General features: G+C 45.6%; 1 protein-coding gene across 1 annotated transcript in view; it reads right to left on the bottom strand.

Annotated features, from left to right (window-relative positions):
• Nucleotides 1-2,392: 2,392 nt before the first annotated feature.
• The window catches only part of LOC115178387 (cAMP-dependent protein kinase catalytic subunit alpha), a 29,244-nt gene continuing 9,565 nt past the window's right edge, over nt 2,393-22,071 (bottom strand). Inside the window, exons 4-10 of the mRNA XM_029739554.1 lie at nt 21,619-21,717; nt 15,320-15,402; nt 12,585-12,711; nt 9,431-9,526; nt 8,727-8,849; nt 2,858-3,022; nt 2,393-2,544 (exon numbers count right to left, since the gene is read on the bottom strand). Coding sequence (XP_029595414.1) covers nt 2,419-2,544; nt 2,858-3,022; nt 8,727-8,849; nt 9,431-9,526; nt 12,585-12,711; nt 15,320-15,402; nt 21,619-21,717 — 819 coding nt within the window. The 3' untranslated portion in view covers nt 2,393-2,418. The remainder of the gene's footprint in view (nt 2,545-2,857; nt 3,023-8,726; nt 8,850-9,430; nt 9,527-12,584; nt 12,712-15,319; nt 15,403-21,618; nt 21,718-22,071) is intronic.

The following is a 22,071-nucleotide window of genomic DNA, read 5'->3' as shown; positions in this document are numbered from 1 at the left end:
CAGAGAGCTCTATAGGGTCTGGGTCAAAAGTAGTGCACTAAGTAGGGAATATGGTGTCATTGGGACGTGCCCTATGATATTAGGCGACAGTACACAACATTAAAGAGTAGAAGAGAATATGGAATTGTATTCAAAGGAGAAGAGTGTTAAGACAATGTAATAATAATAATAACAATAATAATAATGATAATATAATGGTATTTCCAATCCTGGACAACTGAGTTAGAGAATGTAATTACACCTTTCTAATACAAGATGTCAAATGAGTTGTGATGTGTTTAACGTGAGAATGAGTAAACTACTAGGCCGGATTTGAGAAAAGGAATTCAGGTCATTAAGAAGGCAGAACATGAACTGGTTCCCCGAGGCTCAGTTGATAAGAGCATCACGGCACTAGAGGTTCCATTCCCGCTGGGCACACCCAGACAACAGAACACCTGACCGTCACTTTGGATAGAAGCATCTGCTATGTGGCATATTATTATTATTTCATCTGAACGGAACTAGTGTCAAGACAGAAGTGTACAGTTGAGTGTATGTATTAACACAAGGACAGGAAGAACACACCAGACTGGAAACAATAACATCAAGACCTTCTGTAGCTTCCTCGAGCTTGGTCCACCTGGGGGGGGGGGACGACACACGCCAGGGGGGGGTAGGAGAGGGGAAGGGTGGGGTGAGTGCAGAGTATTGTGCGTTTGTCCCAAATGGCACCCTATTCCCTTTAGAGTGCACTACTTTTGACCAGAGCCCATAGGGGTCTGGTCAAAAGTAGTGCACTATATAGGGAACAGGGGGCCATTCAGAAAGCATACCAGTATGTGTGGAGCAATATGCTAGCCTAGTACATAGGAGACAGTTGTTACAGAGACAGGTGCCTGTCCCAATATGGTAGTTAGGAGACAGTTGTTACAGAGAATGGCCCTGTCCCAATATGGTAGTTAGGAGACAGTTGTTACAGAGACAGGTGCCTGTCCCAATATGGTAGTTAGGAGACAGTTGTTACAGAGAATGGCCCTGTCCCAATATGGTAGTTAGGAGACAGTTGTTACAGAGAATGGCCCTGTCCCAATATGGTAGTTAGGAGACAGTTGTTACAGAGAATGGCCCTGTCCCAATATGGTAGTTAGGAGACAGTTGTTACAGAGACAGGTGCCTGTCCCAATATGGTAGTTAGGAGACAGTTGTTACAGAGACAGGTGCCTGTCCCAATATGGTAGTTAGGAGACAGTTGTTACAGAGACAGGTGCCTGTCCCAATATGGTAGTTAGGAGACAGTTGAGATAGAGACAGGGCCCTGTCCCATTATGGTAGTTAGGTGACAGTTTTTACATAGACAGTTGTCTGTTCTAATATGTTAGTTAGGAGACAGTTGTTACAGAGACAGGTGCCTGTCCCAATATGTTAGTTAGGAGACAGTTGTTAAAGAGACAGGTGCCTGTCCCAATATGGTAGTTAGGAGACAGTTGAGATAGAGACAGGTCCATGTCCCAATAAGGTAGTTAGGAGACAGTTGTTACAGAGACAGGTCCCTGTCCCATTATGGTAGTTGGGTGACAGTTTTTACATAGACAGTTGTCTGTTCTAATATGTTAGTTAGGAGACAGTTGTTACAGAGACAGGTGCCTGTCCCAATATGGTAGTTAGGAGACAGTTGTTACAGAGACAGGTGCCTGTCCCAATATGGTAGTTAGGAGACAGTTTTTACATAGACAGTTGTCTGTTCTAATATGTTAGTTAGGAGACAGTTGTTACAGACAGGTGCCTGTCCCAATATGGTAGTTAGGAGACAGTTGTTACAGAGACAGGTGCCTGTCCCATTATGGTACTTAGGAGACAGTTGTTATAGAGACAGGACCCTGTCCCAATATGGTAGTTAGGAGACAGTTGTTACAGAGACAGGTCCCTGTCCCAATATGGTAGTTAGGAGACAGTTGTTACAGAGACAGGTCCCTGTCCCAATATGGTAGTTAGGAGACAGTTGTTACAGAGACAGGTCCCACTCCAACACTCCATAAAGGATGAAGCATAGAAAGAGACTAAATAATAAATAAATAACAGTAGAAAAACCACAAATGGGACAGAAAGGGGAACACTGCTGGTTTACTCTCCTCTCTCTTCTTCTCTCCGTATCTTCCTCTCTTCTTCTCTCCCTCTCGTAGCTGGTGCTTGTGATTCAACAGGAGACAGTACTCCAGTTTACCTTCCCTCTCTCCCTCCTTCTCTCTCTTCTTCCTTCTCCCTATCTCTCTCCCTCTTTCCTTCCTTCTCCCTCTCCTTCGCCCTCTCTCCCTCTTTCCTTCCTTCCCTCTCCTTCTCTCCCTCCCTTCTTCCTTCTCCCTATCTCTCTCCCTCTCTCCTTCCTTCTCTCCCTCCTTCCCTATCTTCTTCCTTCAATCCCTCTCTATCTGATTGGGTCTAGAAGTCAGTGAACTCCTTGGCACATTGTTCACTGATGGAGACTCTGATCTCCTCCTCTTCGTACTCCTCAAAGTTGCTGGTGTCACCTGGGCCTTTGAACTTAGGAACGAACGGGGCCTCCACCTACACGCGCACACGCACGCACACACACACACACACACACACACACAGGAAGAGGAATAAAACAGAAATATTGAAAAATCTATCAAACAATCACTGCATTTTACTAAACCAGATTCCTGTATAATTATCATATTGAAACATATCAATACATTTGTTTACATGACATTCATTTAGCTCTTATCCAGAGCGCCTTACAGGAGAAATGAGGGTTAAGTCCTTTGATCAAAGGGGATTTCTGGAAAACCTGGTCATTTTGAGAAAGTTACCTGGAATTGTGCTGTACCCTACATGTCAGTTAGGCCCCACCTCTCACCTTTCTCTGGTATACAGCGATCCAATCAGTGGTGGCGAACCACTTGTGTCCCTTGATGTCGTTGACGCCGTTCTTCAGGTTGCCATAGCGCTTGGTCAGGTCCACCTGTAGTAGATTCCTCAACAGATCCTTCAGGTCAGAGCTGAAGTGGGAGGGGAAACGCACCTGGGGGAGGAGAGGAGAGGGGAGGAGAGGAGGGAAGAGAGGAGGGAGGAGAGGGGGGAGGAGAGGAGGGAAGAGAGGAGAGGGGGAGGAGAGGAGAGGGGGTGGTAGTGTGGGGGAGTAGAGAAGGAGAGGGGGGAGGAGAGGAGGAAGAGAGGAGAGGAGGAATAGAGGAGGAGAGGAGAGGGGGAGTGGTAGTGTGGGGGAGTAGAGAAGGAGAGGGGGAGGAGAGGAGGGAAGAGAGGAGAGGGGGGAAGAGAGGAGGAGGGAAGGGGAAGTGGTAGTGTGGGAGAGTATAGAGGGGGAGTAGAGGAGGAGATGGGGGGAAGAGAGGAGGGCGGAGGAGAGGAGGGGGAGGAGAGGTGGAAGAGAGGAGGTGGAGGAGGAGGGAGGAGGGGTGAGGAGGCGATGGGGAGGAGAGGAGAGGGTGGAGGATGGAGAGGGGGAGGAGAGGAGGAGAGGAAGGGGGAGTGGTAGTGTGGGAGAGTAGAGAAGGAGAGGGGGAGGAGAGATGTTAGAAGGAAAAGGCAAACCAGGTTCTCATCTCAGTGCTGATCTAAAATGACTAGACAGGCGAATATACAGGCAAATACACACACACACACACACACACACGCACACACACACACACACCACCGTTCAAAAGTTTGGGTTCACTTAGACATCCTTGTTTTTGAAAGAAAAGCGCATTTTTTGTCCATTAGATTAACATCAATTTGATCAGAAATACAGTGTAGACATTGTTAATGTTGTAAATGACTGTTGTAGGTGGAAACGGCAGATTTTTTATGGAATATCTACATAGGCGTACAGAGGCCCATTATCAGCAACCATCACTCCTGTGTTCCAATGAAACATTGTGTTAGCTAATCCAAGTTTATCATTTTAAAAGGCTAATTGATCATTAGAAAATCCTTTTGCAATTATGTTAGCACAGCTGAAAACTGTTGTTCTAATTAAAGAAGCAATAAAACTGGCCTTCTTTAGACTAGTTGAGTATCTGGAGCATCAGCATTTGTTGGGTCGATTACAGGCTCAAAATGGCCAGAAACAAAGAACTTTCTTCTGAAACTTGTCAGTCTATTCTTGTTCTGAGAAATGAAGGATATTCCATGCGAGAAATCAGAACAACAGTTTTCAGCTGTGCTAAGCCTATGAAAATGATATAAACTTGAATTAGCTAACATGCCATTGGAAAAAACTAGTGATGTTTCCTGATAATGGGCCTCTGTACGTCTATGTAGATATTCCATTTTTAAAGAATCTGCCGTTTCCAGCTGCAATAGTCATTTACAACATTAACAATGTCTACACTGTATTTCTGATGATGTTATTTTAATGGACAAAAAATGTGCTTTTCTTTCAACAACAAAAAAATGATATTTCTAAGTGACCCCAAACTTTTGAACGGTAGCATATACACTGCTCAACAAAATAAAGGGAACACTTAAACAACACAATGTAACTCCAAGTCAATCACACTTCTGTGAAATCAAACTGTCCACTTAGGAAGCAACACTGATTGACAATAAATATCACATGCTGTTGTGCAAATGGAATAGACAACAGGTGGAAATTATAGGCAATTAGCAAGACACCCCCAATAAAGGAGTGGTTCTGCAGGTGGTGACCACAGACCACTTCTCAGTTCCTATGCTTCCTGGCTGATGTTTTGGTCACTTTTGAATGCTGGCGGTGCTTTTACTCTAGTGGTAGCATGAGACGGAGTCTACAACCCACACAAGTGGCTCAGGTAGTGCAGCTCATCCAGGATGGCACATTAATGCGAGCTGTGGCAAGAAGATTTGCTGTGTCTGTCAGCGTAGTGTCCAGAGCATGGAGGCGCTACCAGGAGACAGGCCAGTACATCAGGAGACGTGGAGGAGGCCGTAGGAGGGCAACAACCCAGCAGCAGGACCGCTACCTCCACCTTTGTGCAAGGAGGAGCAGGAGGAGCACTGCCAGAGCCCTGCAAAATGACCTCCAGCAGGCCACAAATGTGCATGTGTCTGCTCAAACGGTCAGAAACAGACTCCATGAGGGTGGTGTGAGGGCACGACGTCCACAGGTGGGGGTTGTGCTTACAGCCCAACACCGTGCAGGACGTTTGGCATTTGCCAGAGAACACCAAGATTGGCAAATTCGCCACTGGCGCCCTGTGCTCTTCACAGATGAAAGCAGGTTCACACTGAGCACGTGACAGACGTGACAGAGTCTGGAGACGCCGTGGAGAACGTTCTGCTGCCTGCAACATCCTCCAGCATGACCGGTTTGGCGGTGGGTCAGTCATGGTGTGGGGTGGCATTTCTTTGGGGGGATGCACAGCCCTCCATGTGCTCGCCAGAGGTAGCCTGACTGCCATTAGGTACTGAGATGAGATCCTCAGACCCCTTGTGAGACCATATGCTGGTGCGGTTGGCCCTGGGTTCCTCCTAATGCAAGACAATGCTAGACCTCATGTGGCTGGAGTGTGTCAGCAGTTCCTGCAAGAGGAAGGCATTGATGCTATGGACTGGCCCGCCCGTTCCCCAGACCTGAATCCAATTGAGCACATCTGGGACATCATGTCTCGCTCCATCCACCAACGCTACGTTGCACCACAGACTGTCCAGGAGTTGGCGGATGCTTTAGTCCAGGTCTGGGAGGAGATCCCTCAGGAGACCATCCGCCACCTCATCAGGAGCATGCCCAGGCGTTGTAGGGAGGTCATACAGGCAAGTGGAGGCCACACACACTACTGAGCCTCATTTTGACTTGTTTTAAGGACATTACATCAAAGTTGGATCAGCCTGTAGTGTGGTTTTCCACTTTAATTTTGAGTGTGACTCCAAATCCAGACCTCCATGGGTTGATAAACTGGATTTCCATTGATTATTTTTGTGTAATTTTGTTGTCAGCACATTCAACTATGTAAAGAAAAAAGTATTTAATAAGATTATTTCTTTCAATCAGATCTAGGATGTGTTGTTTAAGTGTTCCCTTTATTTTTTTGAGCAGTATATATAAGTCAGAAGTTTACATACACCTTAGCCAAATACATTTAAACTCAGTTTTTCACAATTGCTGACATTTAATCCTAGTAAACATTCTCTGTTTTTGGTGAGTTAGGATCACCACTTTATTTTAAGAATGTGAAATGTCAGAATAATAGTAGAGAGAATGATTTATTTCAGATTTGATTTATTTCATCACATTCCCAGTGGGTCAGAAGTTTACATACACTCAATTAGTATTTGGTAGCATTGCCTTTAAATTGTTTAACTTGGGTCAAACGTTTTGGGTAGCCTTCCACAAGCTTCCCACAATAAGTTGGGTGAATTTTGGCCCATTCCTCCTGACAGAGCTGGTGTAACTGAGTCAGGTTTGTAGGCCTCCTTGCTCTCACAAGCTTTTTCAGTTCTGCCCACACATTTTCTATAGGATTGAGGTCAGGGCTTTGTGATGGCCACTCCAATACCTTGACTTTGTTGTCCTTCAGCCATTTTGCCACAACTTTGGGGTCATTGCTTGGGGTCATTGTCCATTTGAAAGACCCATTTGCGACCAAGCTTTAACTTCCTGAAATAAGTCTTGAGATGTTGCTTCAATATATCCACATAATTTTCCTCCCTCCTGAAGGCATCTATTTTGTGAAGTGCACCAGTCCCTCCTGTAGCAAAGCACACCCACAACATGATGCTGCCACCCCCATGCTTCATGGTTGGGATGGTGTTCTTCGGCTTGCAAGCCTCCCCCTTTTTCCTCCAAACATAACAATGGTCATTATGGCCAAACAGTTCTATTTTTGTTTCATCAGACCAGAGGACATTTCTCCAAAAAGTACAATCTTTGTCCCTATGTTTAGTTGCAAACCGTAGTCTGGCTTTTTTTATGGCAGTTTTAGAGCAGTGGCTTCTTCCTTGCTGAGCGGCCTTTCAGGTTATGTCGATATAGGACTCGTTTTACTGTGGATATAGATACTTTTGTACCTGTTTCCTCAAGCATCTTCACAAGGTCCTTGCTGTTTTTCTGGGATTGATTTGCACTTTTCGCACCAAAGTACATTCATCTCTAGGAGACAGAACGCGTCTCCTTCCTGAGTGGTATGACGGCTGCGTGGTCCCATGATGTTTATACTTGCGTACTATTGTTTGTACAGATGAACGTGGTACCTTCAGGCGTTTGGAAATTGCTCACAAGGATGAACCAGACTTGTGGAGGTCTACACATTTCTTTCTGAGGTCTTGGCTGATTTCTTTTGATTTTCCCATGATGTCAAGCAAAGAGGCACTGAGTTTGAAGGTAGGCCTTGAAATACATCCCCAGGTACACCTCCAATTGACTCAAATGATGTCAATTAGCCTATCAGAAGCTTCTAAAGCCATGACATCATTTTTCTGGAATTATCCAAGCTGTTTAAAGGCACAGTCAACTTAGTGTATGTAAACTTCTGACCCACTGGAATTGTGATACAGTGAATTATAAGTGAAATAATCTGTCTGTAAACAATTGTTGGAAAGATGACTTGTGTCATGCATGAAGTAGATGTCCTAACCGACTTGCCAAAACTATAGTTTGTTAAAAATACATTTGTGGAGTGGTTGAAAAACAACTTCAAATGTATATATATAGTGTAGGGTAGGTAGAAGTCCCAAATGGCATCCTATGCCCTAAATAGCGCACTACATTTGAACAGGGCCCATAGGGATCCATTCTAGGAGTGTCAGAACACTGAAGCACTGAGTCCAAAGAGAGACTACCCAGGGATGCAAGCTGGTCACTTTTAGGCGACATTCAGCGTCTCTACAGAAGAGAGGTGTGAGCAGATCATCTCCCTGTGTGACCCTACCTTCTCTGACGGCCGTGTCATCACACACTCCACGCAACACACTTTGTTCCTGACTGGGACATTTGGAATGAAACTCGAGTTGTGTTTTTGAAATAATGCTTTGATTATAGTCGATATATTATAGTTGCATGTATGTTTCAATAGTGCAAAGTGTTACACACAAAGTGATATGGCCCTGGTCAAAAGTAGGTCATAAAGGGAAACGGGTGATATGGCCCTGGTCAAAAGTATTCATAAAGGGAAACGGGTGATATGGCCCTGGTCAAAAGTAGTTCATAAAGGGAAACGGGTGATATGGCCCTGGTCAAAAGTAGGTCATAAAGGGAAACGGGTGATATGGCCCTGGTCAAAAGTATTCATAAAGGGAAACGGGTGATATGGCCCTGGTCAAAAGTAGTTCATAAAGGGAAACGGGTGATATGGCCCTGGTCAAAAGTATTCATAAAGGGAAACGGGTGCCATGGCCCTGGTCAAAAGTATTCATAAAGGGAAACGGGTGATATGGCCCTGGTCAAAAGTAGTTCATAAAGGGAAACGGGTGATATGGCCCTGGTCAAAAGTAGTTCATAAAGGGAAACGGGTGATATGGCCCTGGTCAAAAGTAGTTCATAAAGGGAAAGGTGCCACTTGCAACACAGCCTAGTGAAACCCAGTCAGTATGCTAGTTTAGCAGTATTAGCTTATTCCCTCTCTGGTAAACTATCCCAAACCCAGAGCCCTCTGCCTCGCTAACACACGTGACCGCCCTCCTTAACAACGCGCCAACCAGTTGTGCTCTAGAAAAGGATCCTATTGGATAGCTCCATTGGCGACATTTCAAGCTAGCTATGGAGGGATCTTACGGCACGTACTTATGTCTGTTACACTAGCCCAGCTCACCTTCCCAGAGACGATCTTCTCGTAAATTTGTATGGGCTGGTCAGCGAAGAAGGGAGGATAACCGGCTGCCATCTCATAGACCAACACACCCAATGCCCACCAGTCTACCGCCTTGTTATACCCCTGGAGAGGGAGAGAGAGGGAGGAGGGAAGGGAAGGGGGAGGGGAGGAGGGAGGGGAGGAGGGAGGGAAGGGGGAGGGAGGGGAGGGGAGGGGAGGAGGGAGGGAAGAAGGGGGAATGAGGGCAGTGGGAGAGGGAGAAAGGAGGGAGGGGGGAAGGAGGGGATGGGAGGGAGGGGGGAGAGAGGGGAAAGGAGGGAGGGACGGAGGGACGGAGGGGGGAGGGAGGGGAGGAGGAGAGGGAGAAAGGAGGGAGGGGGAGAGAGGGTGAAGGAGGGAGGGGGAGAGGGAGGGACGGAGGGGGGAGGGAGGGACAGAGGAAGGGAGGTAGGGAGGTAAAGAGGGAGAGAGGAGATTTAACATGTTGTGTGTTACATTGAGGTTTGGAGGTAGAGAGAGAAAGTATCTGAGGTCTGTAGTAAAGTAAAGCCTCAGGGACAGCTGCCTCCTCCATTTTGATACCAGTAAAGTAGTTGCACAGAAACCCATTCAGTGCTAAGCCACAGGACAGCTGCCTCCTCCATTTTGGTTCCATTACAGTAGTTGCACAGAATCCCATTCAGTGCTACGCCACTGCGGCTCACCTTGCTGAGGATGATCTCTGGGGCCAGGTACTCTGGGGTTCCACACAGTGTCCAGGTTCGACCTTTCACACGCTTAGCAAAACCAAAATCTGTCACCTGAGAGAGAGAGAGACCATTGAAAATACAACCCATATTTATTTGCACATCGTTATAACACTGTACATAGCCATAATGACATTTGAAATGTCTCTATTCCTTTGAAACTTTGTGAGTGTAATTTTTACTGTTCATTTGTGATTTCTTATTTCACCTTTGTTTATTATCTATTTCACTTGTTTTGGCAATGTTAACATATGTTTCCCATGCCAATAATGTCCTTTGAATTGAATTGAGAGAGAGACAGGAGGAGGGAAATATTTAGTTATAAAGACAGCAGTTATGCAGTAGTTAAATAGTAGCTACAGAGGAATCTGCAGTACCACAGTTTCCCACTAGGGGGAAGCAGAGACTGCGCTATAAACCACTGTTGTACAGCCTGGTACACAGACATATACAGTAAGTGAACGTAATAGAACCCTTTACAGGACAAGACACACTGACGTCACTCTTGGCGGCAGTGAGAAAGCCTTCGCCATCTGCTCCCATTCAACATATCTTTGATTTAAGTTTTTATTACTTCTAAACAAATTCACTTTTTGGGGGGGTTCTCATATGCTTACAATGATGTTTTGATTCTTGCTTGAACAGTCACTAAGATCATGTTTGGTCGTGATCTCTGCAAAATAAATAATTTGGATGCAGCAGTTATTAGCTAGAATGCTAACACTCATTGATATAGGCTGTAGCAAAAGCTAGCCAAAGAGCCATTTTACTGGTTGAAGCTGAAGTGTTTTTTTTTTCAAAGTATAATGCAGTTGATTTGCGATGATGACACAAACATTATATTAGGCAGGAAATTCATATAAAATCCAATTATAATCCAAAAGTAGTGTGAAATGCACTCATAAGCAACATGTAAATAAAGTATTTTTTTTGCTGCCGTTCTTGCGGCAATGTTTCTGCCCTCGTGCGGCAATGTTTGTAAACACAGGAAGGGTTTATACCAGACGGTTAGCTGACAACGTCCCAAAAACCATGCACGGACGTTGATGGGGCAGAAGTCCTTGTGTTGTTGTGATTCTGAACGGCCAGAAAGCAACAATGACAAGGACCTGCCGTGTGGGGAACAGTAGGTGGTTCGTTTCAACTAGTTTTATCTTGTTAGTGATGCCATGTCTTGTTTTGAGGTGTTTTCACTCGTCACGTCTATCCTAATATGGCTCAAATCGGCCAGCTAGCTAACCAACAACTGGAACGATGTACATACTACACAGCGCATTGGGAAAGTATTCAGATCCCATGACCTTTTTCTAAAATGGATTAAATAAAAAAGGTTCCTCATCAATCTATACACAATACCCCATAGTGACAAAGTGAAAAGGTTTAGAAATGTCAGCAAATTCATAAAACATAAAAACCTTATTTACATTCAGTATGTATATACAATACCAGTCAAAAGTTTGGACACACCTACTCATTCAAGGTTTTGTACTATTTTCTACATTGTAGAATAATAGTGAAGACAACAAAACTATGAAATAACACAAATGGAATCATGTAGTAACCCCAAAAAGTGTTAAACAAATCAAAATATATTTTATATACTTCAAAGTAGCCACACTTTGCCTTGATGACAGCTTTGCACACTCTTGGCATTCTCTCAACCAGCTACACGAGGAATGCTTTTCCAACAGTTTTAAAGGAGTTCCCACATATGCTGGGCGCTTGTTGGCTGCTTTTCCTTCACTTTGCGTTCTAACTCATCCAAAACCATCTCAATTGGGTTGAGGTCGGGTGATTGTGGAGCCCAGGTCATCTGATACAGCACTCCATCACTGTCCTTCTTGGTCAAATAGCCCTTTCACATCCTGGAGGTGTTTTTTGGGTCGTTGTCCTGAAAAACAAATGATAGTCCCACTAAGCAAACCAGATGGGATGGCGTATCGCTGCAGAATGCTGTGTCACTCCTCAGTAAAAGGCACATGACAGCCTGCTTGGAGTTTTCCCAAAAGGCACCTAAAGACTCTCAGATCATGAGAAACAAGATTCTCTGGTCTGATGAAATCAAGATTGAACTATTTGGCCTGAATGCCAAGCATCTCCTCTGGAGGAAACCTGGCACCATCCCTACAATGAAGCATGGTGGTAGCAGCATCATGCTGTGGGGATGTTTTTCAGCGGCAGGGACTGGGAGACTAGTCAGGATTGAGGGAAAGATGAATGGAGCACAGACAGAACCTTGATGAAAACCTGCTCCAGAGCGCTCAGGACCACAAACTGGGGAGAAGGTTCACCTTCCAACCGGACAACGACCCTAAGCACACAGCCAAGACAATGCAGGAGTGGCTTCGGACTAGTCTCTGAATGTCCTTGAGTGATCCAGCCAGAGCCCGGACTTGAACCCAATATAACGTCTCTGGAGAAACCTGAAAATAGCTGTGCAGCGACACTCCCCATCCAACCTGACAGAGCTTGAGAGAATCTGCAGAGAAGAATGGGAGAAACTCCCCAAATACAGGTGTGCCAAGCTTGTAGCATCATACCCAAGAAGACTCGAGGCTGTAATCGCTGCCAAAGGTGCTTCAACAAAGCACTGAGTAAAGGGTCTGAATACTTATGTAAATGTGATATTTAAGTATTTTTTTAAACTAAAAACCTGTTTTTGCTTTGACATTATGGGGTATTGCGTGTAGATTGATGAGGGAAAAAAACCGATTTAATTCATTTTAGAACAAGGCTGTAAATGTAACAAAATGTTGGAAAAGTCAAGGGGTCTGAATACCTTCTGAATGCTCTGTATTTGAGAAACAAGTGCTTATTGTGCACATTTGTCTTTTTTCAATGAAGACTTGGAGAGGAAATATAGTTTACATGTTGTCAACAATCCTTTGATTCCCCGCCTCGGTTTTGTCCCGTTTATAACATCCTAAATAAAAATATTACAACCTAATGTGTGTAGCCCGTACATAGCCTTATGTCGGTTTATGTCACCTGTTCATAGCCCTACATCAGGTTAAATGACCTGTATGTAGCTTTACGTCATCCTATGTCACCTGTATGCAGCTCTATATCGTCCTATGTCACCTGTATGTAGCTCTATGTCATGCTATGTCACCTGTATGTAGCCCTGCTGGTCTATGAGCAGGTTCTCCGGTTTCAGGTCTCGGTAGATGAGGTCCAGGGCGTGCAGGTACTCAAAGGTGAGGACAATCTGAGCCGCGTAGAACCGAGCATGAGGCTCACTACACGAGAGAGAGAGGAAGGGAGAGAGAGAGAGATGGAGAGAGAGAGGAAGGGAGAGAGAAAGAGAGAGAGAAAGAGAGAGAGGAAGGGAGAGAAAGAGAGAGAGAGATGAATAAGCAAATAAGCAGAGAAGACAACAACAGTAGAACAGTAACTAAACATAATACAGTAGAACAGATGACAGTAGAACAGTAACTAAACATAATACAGTAGAACAGATGACAGTAGAACAGTAACTAAACATAATACAGTAGAACAGATGACAGTAGAACAGTAACTAAATAGAATACAGTAGAACAGATGACAGTACTACAGTAACTAAATAGAATACAGTAGAACAGATGACAGTAGAACAGTAACTAAATAGAATACAGTAGAATAGATGACAGTACTACAGTAACTAAATAGAACACAGTAGAATAGATGACAGTAGAACAGTAACTAAATAGAATACAGTAGAATAGAGGACAGTACTACAGTAACAAAATGGAATACAGTAGAATAGAGGACAGTACTACAGTAACTAAATAGAACACAGTAGAATAGAGGACAGTACTACAGTAACTAAATAGAACACAGTAGAATAGATGACAGTACTACATTAACTAAATAGAACACAGTAGAATAGATGACAGTACTACAGTAACTAAATATAATACAGTAGAATAGATGACAGTACTACAGTAACTAAATAGAACACAGTAGAATAGATGACAGTACTACAGTAACTAAATAGAACACAGTAGAATAGATGACAGTACTACAGTAACTAAATAGAACACAGTAGAACAGATGACAGTACTACAGTAACTAAATAGAACACAGTAGAATAGATGACAGTACTACAGTAACTAAATAGAATACAGTAGAATAGATGACAGTACTACAGTAACTAAATAGAATACAGTAGAATAGAGGACAGTACTACAGTAACTAAATAGAATACAGTAGAATAGATGACAGCACTACAGTAACTAAATAGAACACAGTAGAATAGATGACAGTACTACAGTAACTAAATAGAATACAGTAGAATAGATGACAGTACTACAGTAACTAAATAGAACACAGTAGAATAGATGACAGTACTACAGTAACTAAATAGAATACAGTAGAATAGATGACAGTACTACAGTAACTAAATAGAATACAGTAGAATAGATGACAGTACTACAGTAACTAAATAGAATACAGTAGAATAGATGACAGTACTACAGTAACTAAATAGAATACAGTAGAATAGATGACAGTACTACAGTAACTAAATAGAATACAGTAGAATAGATGACAGTACTACAGTAACTAAATAGAACACAGTAGAACAGAATCAAGGAGGATAGACTTGAATCTATTCTATTGCATTGAATTTGAATATAATCTACAATCTAGCCCAATCCAGTAGCATATATATGTGTGTGTGTGTGTGTGTGTGTGTGTGTGTGTGTGTGTGTGTGTGTGTGTGTGTGTGTGTGTGTGTGTGTGTGTGTGGAGTGGAGTGGAGCGAGGAGCGGATATAAAAATGTTTGGAGTGTCGGCCTCTCAGCCACCAGCTCCAGTCATATGCTCTACCCAGCACTTTAGCATTTAGCATTTCCATCATCACTGCTCTTTTAATTAGGCCTATTCGGTTGTATTTCTTTAGCCTACCCCACATGCAGAGATGTTGATATGAGTCAACCAAGAAATAGGTCACAGCCTGTGTAACAGACAGTAAGACAACCAATGGACCCATGCAGCAGCACAGGAGATGTTTACAGGAGATGTTTACAGGAGATGTCTACAGGAGATGTTTACAGGAGATGTTTACAGGAGATGTTTATTTAGGCTATTGTTAAAAAAACAGTAGTCTAAGTGTGTAACAGTGTTAAGTTGTCTATCAACTGATAAATGTGAGGACAACAGAACCGACTGAAGTATCTGATCGTCAACGAATGAGAGAAAAATACTGTCGTTTTTAACACAGCAGCAGCATATCATCAGCTAGTTCCTGGTTCAATAGCATATGACAGGATGTTGAAGCTTCTTAAGACAGCCTGCTTCAAAACCAAACGGTACAAAGTCACAAAAGTAGATGAGGAGTTTGTTAAAGGAGCTTTTTTTATACAACAAAATGAATGGAGTGAATTTGGAGCGGTAGTCGTGTGATTTTTAGCGAGGGAAAGGACGTGAGCGCCGGACCGCTCCGTGAGCGAGGAGTTGAGCGCCGGACCGCTCAGTGAGCGAGGAGTTGAGCGCCGGACCGCTCCGTGAGCGAGGAGTTGAGCGCCGGACCGCTCCGTGAGCGAGGAGTTGAGCGCCGGACCGCTCCGTGAGCGAGGAGTTGAGCGCCGGACCGCTCTGTGAGCGAGGAGTTGAGCGCCGGACCGCTCCGTGAGCGAGGAGTTGAGCGCCGGACCGCTCCGTGAGCGAGGAGTTGAGCGCCGGACCGCTCTGTGAGCGAGGAGTTGAGCGCCGGACCGCTATGTGAGCGAGGAGTTGAGCGCCGGACCGCTCCGTGAGCGAGGAGTTGAGCGCCGGACCGCTCCGTGAGCGAGGAGTTGAGCGCCGGACCGCTCTGTGAGCGAGGAGTGGGATTTCAGACTGCTCAGCTCTGCTGTGTAGACGTACCTGAACCTGCCGATTCGTCGTAGATGAGAGAACATCTCTCCACCAGGTACATACTCCATCACCATGTACAGGTTAGTGTTGTCCTGCAGAACAGACAGGATCTGTTACTGATACACACACACACACACACACACACACACACACACACACACACACACAGAAACAGACACACACACACAGAAACAGACACACAGACGTACACTGAGTATACAAAACATTATGAACACCTGTTTTTTCCATGACAGACTGACCAGGTGCATCCAGGTGAAAGTTATGATCCCTTATTGATGTCACTTGTTAAATCCACTTCAATCAGTGTAGATGAAGGGGAGGAGACAGGTTAAAGAAGGAGTTTTGAGCCTTGAGACATGGATTGTGTATGTGTCATTCAGAAGGTGAATGGGCAAGACAAAAGTTTTCAGTGTCTTTGAACAGGTTATGGTAGTGGGTATGGTGTATGGTAGTGGTATGGTAGTGGTATGGTAGTGGGTATGGTAGTGGGTATGGTAGGGGGTATGGTAGTGGTATGGTAGTGGTATGGTAGTGGTATGGTAGTGGGTATGGTAGTGGGTATGGTAGTGGGTATGGTAGGGGGTATGGGTAGTGGGTATGGTAGGGGGTATGGTGTATGGTAGTGGGTATGGTAGTGGAATGGGAGTGGGTATGGTAGTGGGTATGGTAGTGGATATGGTAGTGGGTATGGTAGTGGGTATGGTAGGGGGTATGGTGTATGGTAGTGGGTATGGTAGTGGGAATGGGAGTGGGTATGGTAGTGGGTATGGTAGTAGGTATGGTAGTGGGTATGGTGTATGGTAGTGGTATGGTAGGGGGTATGGTGTATGGTAGTGGGTATGGTAGTGGGAATGGGAGTGGGTATGGTAGTGGGTATGGTAGTGGTATGGTAGTGGGTATGGTAGGGGTATGGTGTATGGTAGTGGTATGGTAGGGGGTATGGTGTATGGTAGTGGGAATGGTAGGGGGTATGGTGTATGGTAGTGGTATGGTAGTGGGTATGGTAGGGGGTACGGTAGGGGGTATGGGGTATGGTAGTGGTATGGTAGTGGGTATGGTGTATGGTAGTGGGAATGGGAGTGGGTATGGTAGTGGGTATGGTGTATGGTAGGGGGTATGGTAGTGGGAATGGTAGTGGGTATGGTAGTGGATATGGTAGTGGTATGGTAGTGGGTATGGTGTATGGTAGTGGGAATGGGAGTGGGAATGGTAGGGGGTATGGTGTATGGTAGTGGTATGGTAGTGGGTATGGGGTATGGTAGTGGTATGGTAGTGGGTATGGTAGTGGGTATGGTGTATGGTAGTGGTATGGTAGTGGGTATGGTAGTGGGAATGGGAGTGGGTATGGTAGTGGTATGGTGTATGGTAGTGGTATGGTAGTGGTACGGTAGTGGGTATGGTAGTGGGTATGGTAGTGGGAATGGTAGTGGGAATGGTAGTGGGAATGGTGTATGGTAGTGGGAATGGTAGTGGGTATGGTGTATGGTAGTGGGAATGGTAGTGGGAATGGTAGTGGGAATGGTAGTGGGTATGGTAGTGGGTATGGTAGTGGTATGGTAGTGGGTATGGTGTATGGTAGTGGTATGGTAGTGGGAATGGTAGTGGGAATGGTAGTGGGTATGGTAGTGGTATGGTAGTGGGTATGGTAGTGGGTATGGGGTATGGTAGTGGTATGGTAGTGGTATGGTAGTGGGTATGGTAGTGGGTATGGTAGTGGTATGGTAGTGGGTATGGTGTATGGTAGTGGTATGGTAGTGGGAATGGTAGTGGGAATGGTAGTGGGTATGGTAGTGGGTATGGTAGTGGGTATGGTAGTGGGTATGGTAGTGGTATGGTAGTGGTATGGTAGTGGGTATGGTAGTGGGTATGGTAGTGGGAATGGGTATGGTAGTGGGAATGGTAGTGGGTATGGTAGTGGGTATGGTAGTGGGAATGGGAGTGGGTATGGTAGTGGGTATGGTGTATGGTAGTGGGTATGGTAGTGGTATGGTAGTGGGTATGGTAGTGGGTATGGTAGTGGGAATGGTGTATGGTAGTGGGAATGGTGTATGGTAGTGGGGAATGGTAGTGGGAATGGTAGTGGGAATGGTAGTGGGAATGGTGTATGGTAGTGGGAATGGTATATGGTAGTGGGTATGGTGTATGGTAGTGGTATGGTAGTGGGTATGGTAGTGGGAATGGTAGTGGGTATGGTGTATGGTAGTGGGTATGGTGTATGGTAGGGGGTATGGGGTATGGTAGTAGGAATGGTAGTGGGAATGGTGTATGGTAGTGGTATGGTAGTGGGTATGGTAGTGGGTATGGTAGTGGGAATGGTAGTGGGTAATGGGTATGGTAGTGGTATGGTAGTGGGTATGGTAGTGGGAAATTGTGAGGGGTATGGTATGGTGGTATGGGTGTGGGTATGGTGTATGGTAGTGGTATGGTGTATGGTAGTGGGTATGGTGTATGGTAGTGGTATGGTAGTGGGTATGGTAGTGGGAATGGTAGTGGGTATGGTAGTGGGGAATGGTAGTGGGTATGGTAGTGGGAATGGTAGTGGGTATGGTGTATGGTAGTGGTATGGTAGTGGGTATGGTAGTGGGAATGGTAGTGGGAATGGTAGTGGGTATGGTGTATGGTAGTGGTATGGTAGTGGGTATGGTGTATGGTAGTGGTATGGTAGTGGGTATGGTAGGGGGAATGGTAGTGGTATGGGTAGTGGGTATGGTAGTGGGTATGGTAGTGGGAATGGTAGTGGGTATGGTAGTGGTATGGTGTATGGTAGTGGTATGGTAGTGGGAATGGTAGTGGGAATGGTAGTGGGAATGGTGTATGGTAGTGGTATGGTAGTGGGAATGGTAGTGGGTATGGTAGTGGGTATGGTATGGTAGTGGGTATGGTAGTGGGTATGGTAGTGGGGTAGGGGGTATGGTAGTGGGTATGGTAGTGGGTATGGTAGTGGGAATGGTAGTGGGAATGGTAGTGGGTATGGTAGTGGGTATGGTAGTGGGTATGGTAGTGGGAATGGTAGTGGGAATGGTGTATGGTAGTGGTATATTATGGTAGTGGGAATGGTAGTGGGTATGGTAGTGGGAATGGTAGTGGGTATGGTGTATGGTAGTGGTATGGTAGTGGGTATGGTAGTGGGAATGGTAGTGGGTATGGTGTATGGTAGTGGGTATGGTGTATGGTAGTGGGTATGGTGTATGGTAGTGGTATGGTAGTGGGTATGGTAGTGGGTATGGTAGTGGGAATGGTAGTGGGTATGGTGTATGGTAGTGGTATGGTAGTGGGTATGGTAGTGGGAATGGTAGTGGGTATGGTGTATGGTAGTGGTATGGTAGTGGGTATGGTAGGGGTATGGTGTATGGTAGTGGTATGGTAGTGGGTATGGTAGTGGGAATGGTAGTGGGTATGGTAGTGGGTATGGTGTATGGTAGTGGTATGGTAGTGGGAATGGTAGTGGGAATGGTAATGGGAATGGTGTATGGTAGTGGTATGGTAGTGGGAATGGTAGTGGGTATGGTAGTGGGTATGGTGTATGGTAGTGGTATGGTAGTGGGTATGGTAGTGGGTATGATAGTGGGTATGGTGTATGGTAGTGGGGTATGGTGTATGGTAGTGGTATGGTAGTGGGTATGGTAGTGGGAATGGTAGTGGGAATGGTAGTGGGAATGGTAGTGGGAATGGTAGTGGGTATGGTAGTGGGTATGGTGTATGGTTGTGGGAATGGTAGTGGTATGGTAGTGGGTATGGTGTATGGTAGTGGGTATGGTGTATGGTAGTGGGAATGGTAGGGGGAATGGTAGTGGGAATGGTGTATGGTAGTGGTATGGTAGTGGGTATGGTAGTGGGAATGGTAGTGGGAATGGTAGTGGGTATGGTAGTGGGTGTGGTGTATGGTAGTGGTATGGTGTATGGTAGTGGTATGGTAGTGGGAATGGTAGTGGGAATGGTAGTGGTATGGTAGTGGGAATGGTAGTGGGTATGGTAGTGGTATGGTAGTGGTATGGTAGTGGGAATGGTAGTGGGTATGGTAGTGGGTATGGTGTATGGTAGTGGGTATGGTGTATGGTAGTGGTATGGTAGTGGGAATGGTAGTGGTATGGTAGTGGGAATGGTAGTGGGTATGGTGTATGGTAGTGGGTATGGTAGTGGTATGGTAGTGGGAATGGTAGTGGGTATGGTATGGTAGTGGTATGGGTGTATGGTAGTGGTATGGTAGTGGAATGGTAGTGGTATGGTAGTGGGAATGGTAGTGGGTATGGTAGTGGGAATGGTAGTGGGTATGGTGTATGGTAGTGGGAATGGTAGTGGTATGGTAGTGGGAATGGTAGTGGGTATGGTGTATGGTAGTGGTATGGTGTATGGTAGTGGGTATGGTGTATGGTAGTGGTATGGTAGTGGGAATGGTAGTGGGTATGGTAGTGGGAATGGTAGTGGGTATGGTAGTGGGTATGGTAGGGGTATGGTAGTGGGAATGGTAGTGGGTATGGTAGTGGGTATGGTAGTGGTATGGTAGTGGTATGGTAGTGGGTTTGGTAGGGGTATGGTAGTGGGAATGGTAGTGGGTATGGTAGTGGGTATGGTGTATGGTAGTGGGAATGGTAGTGGGAATGGTAGTGGGAATGGTGTATGGTAGTGGGTATGGTAGTGGGAATGGTGTATGGTAGTGGGTATGGTAGTGGGAATGGGAGTGGGTATGGTAGTGGGAATGGGAGTGGGTATGGTAGTGGGAATGGTAGTGGGTATGGTAGTGGGTATGGGAGTGGGTATGGTAGTGGGTATGGTAGTGGGTATGGTAGTGGGTATGGTAGTGGGTATGGTAGTGGGAATGGTAGTGGGTATGGTAGTGGGTATGGTAGTGGGAATGGTAGTGGGTATGGTAGTGGGTATGGTAGTGGGGAATGGTAGTGGTATGGTAGTGGATATGGTAGTGGGAATGGGAGTGGTATGGTAGTGGGTATGGTAGTGGTATGGTAGTGGTATGGTAGTGGGATGGTAGTGGGTATGGTAGTGGGTATGGTAGTGGGATGGGAGTGTGGGAGTGTAGTGGGTATGGTATGGTATGGGTAGGTGGGTATGGTGTATGGTAGTGGGTATGGTAGTGGGTATGGGGATGGTATGGTTGGGAGTGGGTATGGTATGGTATGTATGGTATGGTGTATGGTAGTGGGTATGGGAGTGGTATGGTAGTGGGTATGGTGTATGGGAGTGGGTATGGTAGTGGTATGGTGTATGGTAGGGGGATGGGAGTGGGATGGTAGGGGTATGGTGTATGGGAGTGGGTATGGTAGTGGTATGGTAGTGGTATGGTGTATGGGAGTGGGTATGGTAGTGGGTATGGGATTGGGTATGGTAGTGGGTATGGTAGTGGGGTATGGTGTATGGGAGTGGGTATGGTAGTGGGTATGGTAGTGGGTATGGTATGGTAGTGGGTATGGTAGTGGGTATGGGAGTGGGTATGGGAGTGGGTATGGTAGTGGGTATGGTAGTGGTATGGTAGTGGGTATGGTAGTGGGTATGGTGTATGGGAGTGGGTATGGTAGTGGTATGGTAGTGGGTATGGTGTATGGGAGTGGGTATGGTAGTGGGTATGGTAGTGGGTATGGTGTATGGTAGTGGGTATGGTAGTGGGTATGGTAGTGGGTATGGTAGTGGGTATGGTAGTGGGTATGGTGTATGGTAGTGGGTATGTAGTGGTTGGTAGTGGGTATGGTAGTGGGGTATGTATGGGTAGTGGGAATGGTATGGTATGGTAGTAGTATGGTAGTGGTATGGTAGTGGGTATGGGATGGGTATGGGAGTGGGTTATGGATGGGTATGGTAGTGGTTATGGTGTATGGTATGGTATGGGTAGTGGTATGGTATTTTGGGTATGGTAGTGGGTATGGTAGTGGGGTATGGTAGTATGGTATGGTAGTGGTATGGGTGGGGTGGTAGGGGAGGGGAGGGGTATGGTAGTGGGTATGGTAGTGGGTATGGTAGTAGGTGCCGGGCGCACCGTTGTGTCAAGAACTTCAACGCTGCTGGGTTTTTCACGCTCAACAGTTTCCCGTGTGTATCAAGAATGATCCACCACCCAAAGGACATCCAGCAAACTTGACACAACTGTGGGAAGCATTGGAGTCAACAATGGGCCAGCATCCCTGTGGAACGCTTTCAACACCTTGTAGAGTCCATACCCCCACGAATTGAGGCTGTTCTGAGGGCAAAAGGGGGGAGGGGTGCAAGTCAATATCAGGAAGGGGTTCCTAATGTTTGGTATACACACACATGCACACACACACAGAGATAGTGTGTACCTTGAAGGAGAACTCTACTTGTACCAGGAAAGGGAAGCTGACAGCCGTTAGAATACGCTTCTCATTCAGAGTATGTTCTATCTGTTTCAGCTTTACAACCTGAGAGAGACAGAGACAGAGAGACAGAGAGAGAGACAGTGAGAGAGACAGAGACAGAGAGACAGAGACAGAGAGAGAGACAGAGAGAGACAGAGAGAGAGACAGAGAGAGACAGAGAGACAGAGACAGAGAGAGACAGAGAGACAGAGACAGAGAGAGACAGAGTATGTTATATCTGTTTCAGCTTTACAACCTGAGAGAGACAGAGACAGAGACAGAGTATGTTATATCTGTTTCAGCTTTACAACCTGAGAGAGACAGAGACAGAGACAGAGTATGTTATATCTGTTTCAGCTTTACAACCTGAGAGAGACAGAGACAGAGTATGTTATATCTGTTTCAGCTTTACAACCT

The sequence above is a fragment of the Salmo trutta genome, chromosome 38, assembly GCF_901001165.1.
Source record: "Salmo trutta chromosome 38, fSalTru1.1, whole genome shotgun sequence".
Lineage (NCBI taxonomy): Eukaryota > Metazoa > Chordata > Actinopteri > Salmoniformes > Salmonidae > Salmo > Salmo trutta.
Note: the sequence above shows the minus strand (reverse complement) of the source record. Positions and strands in the feature narration are given on the sequence as shown.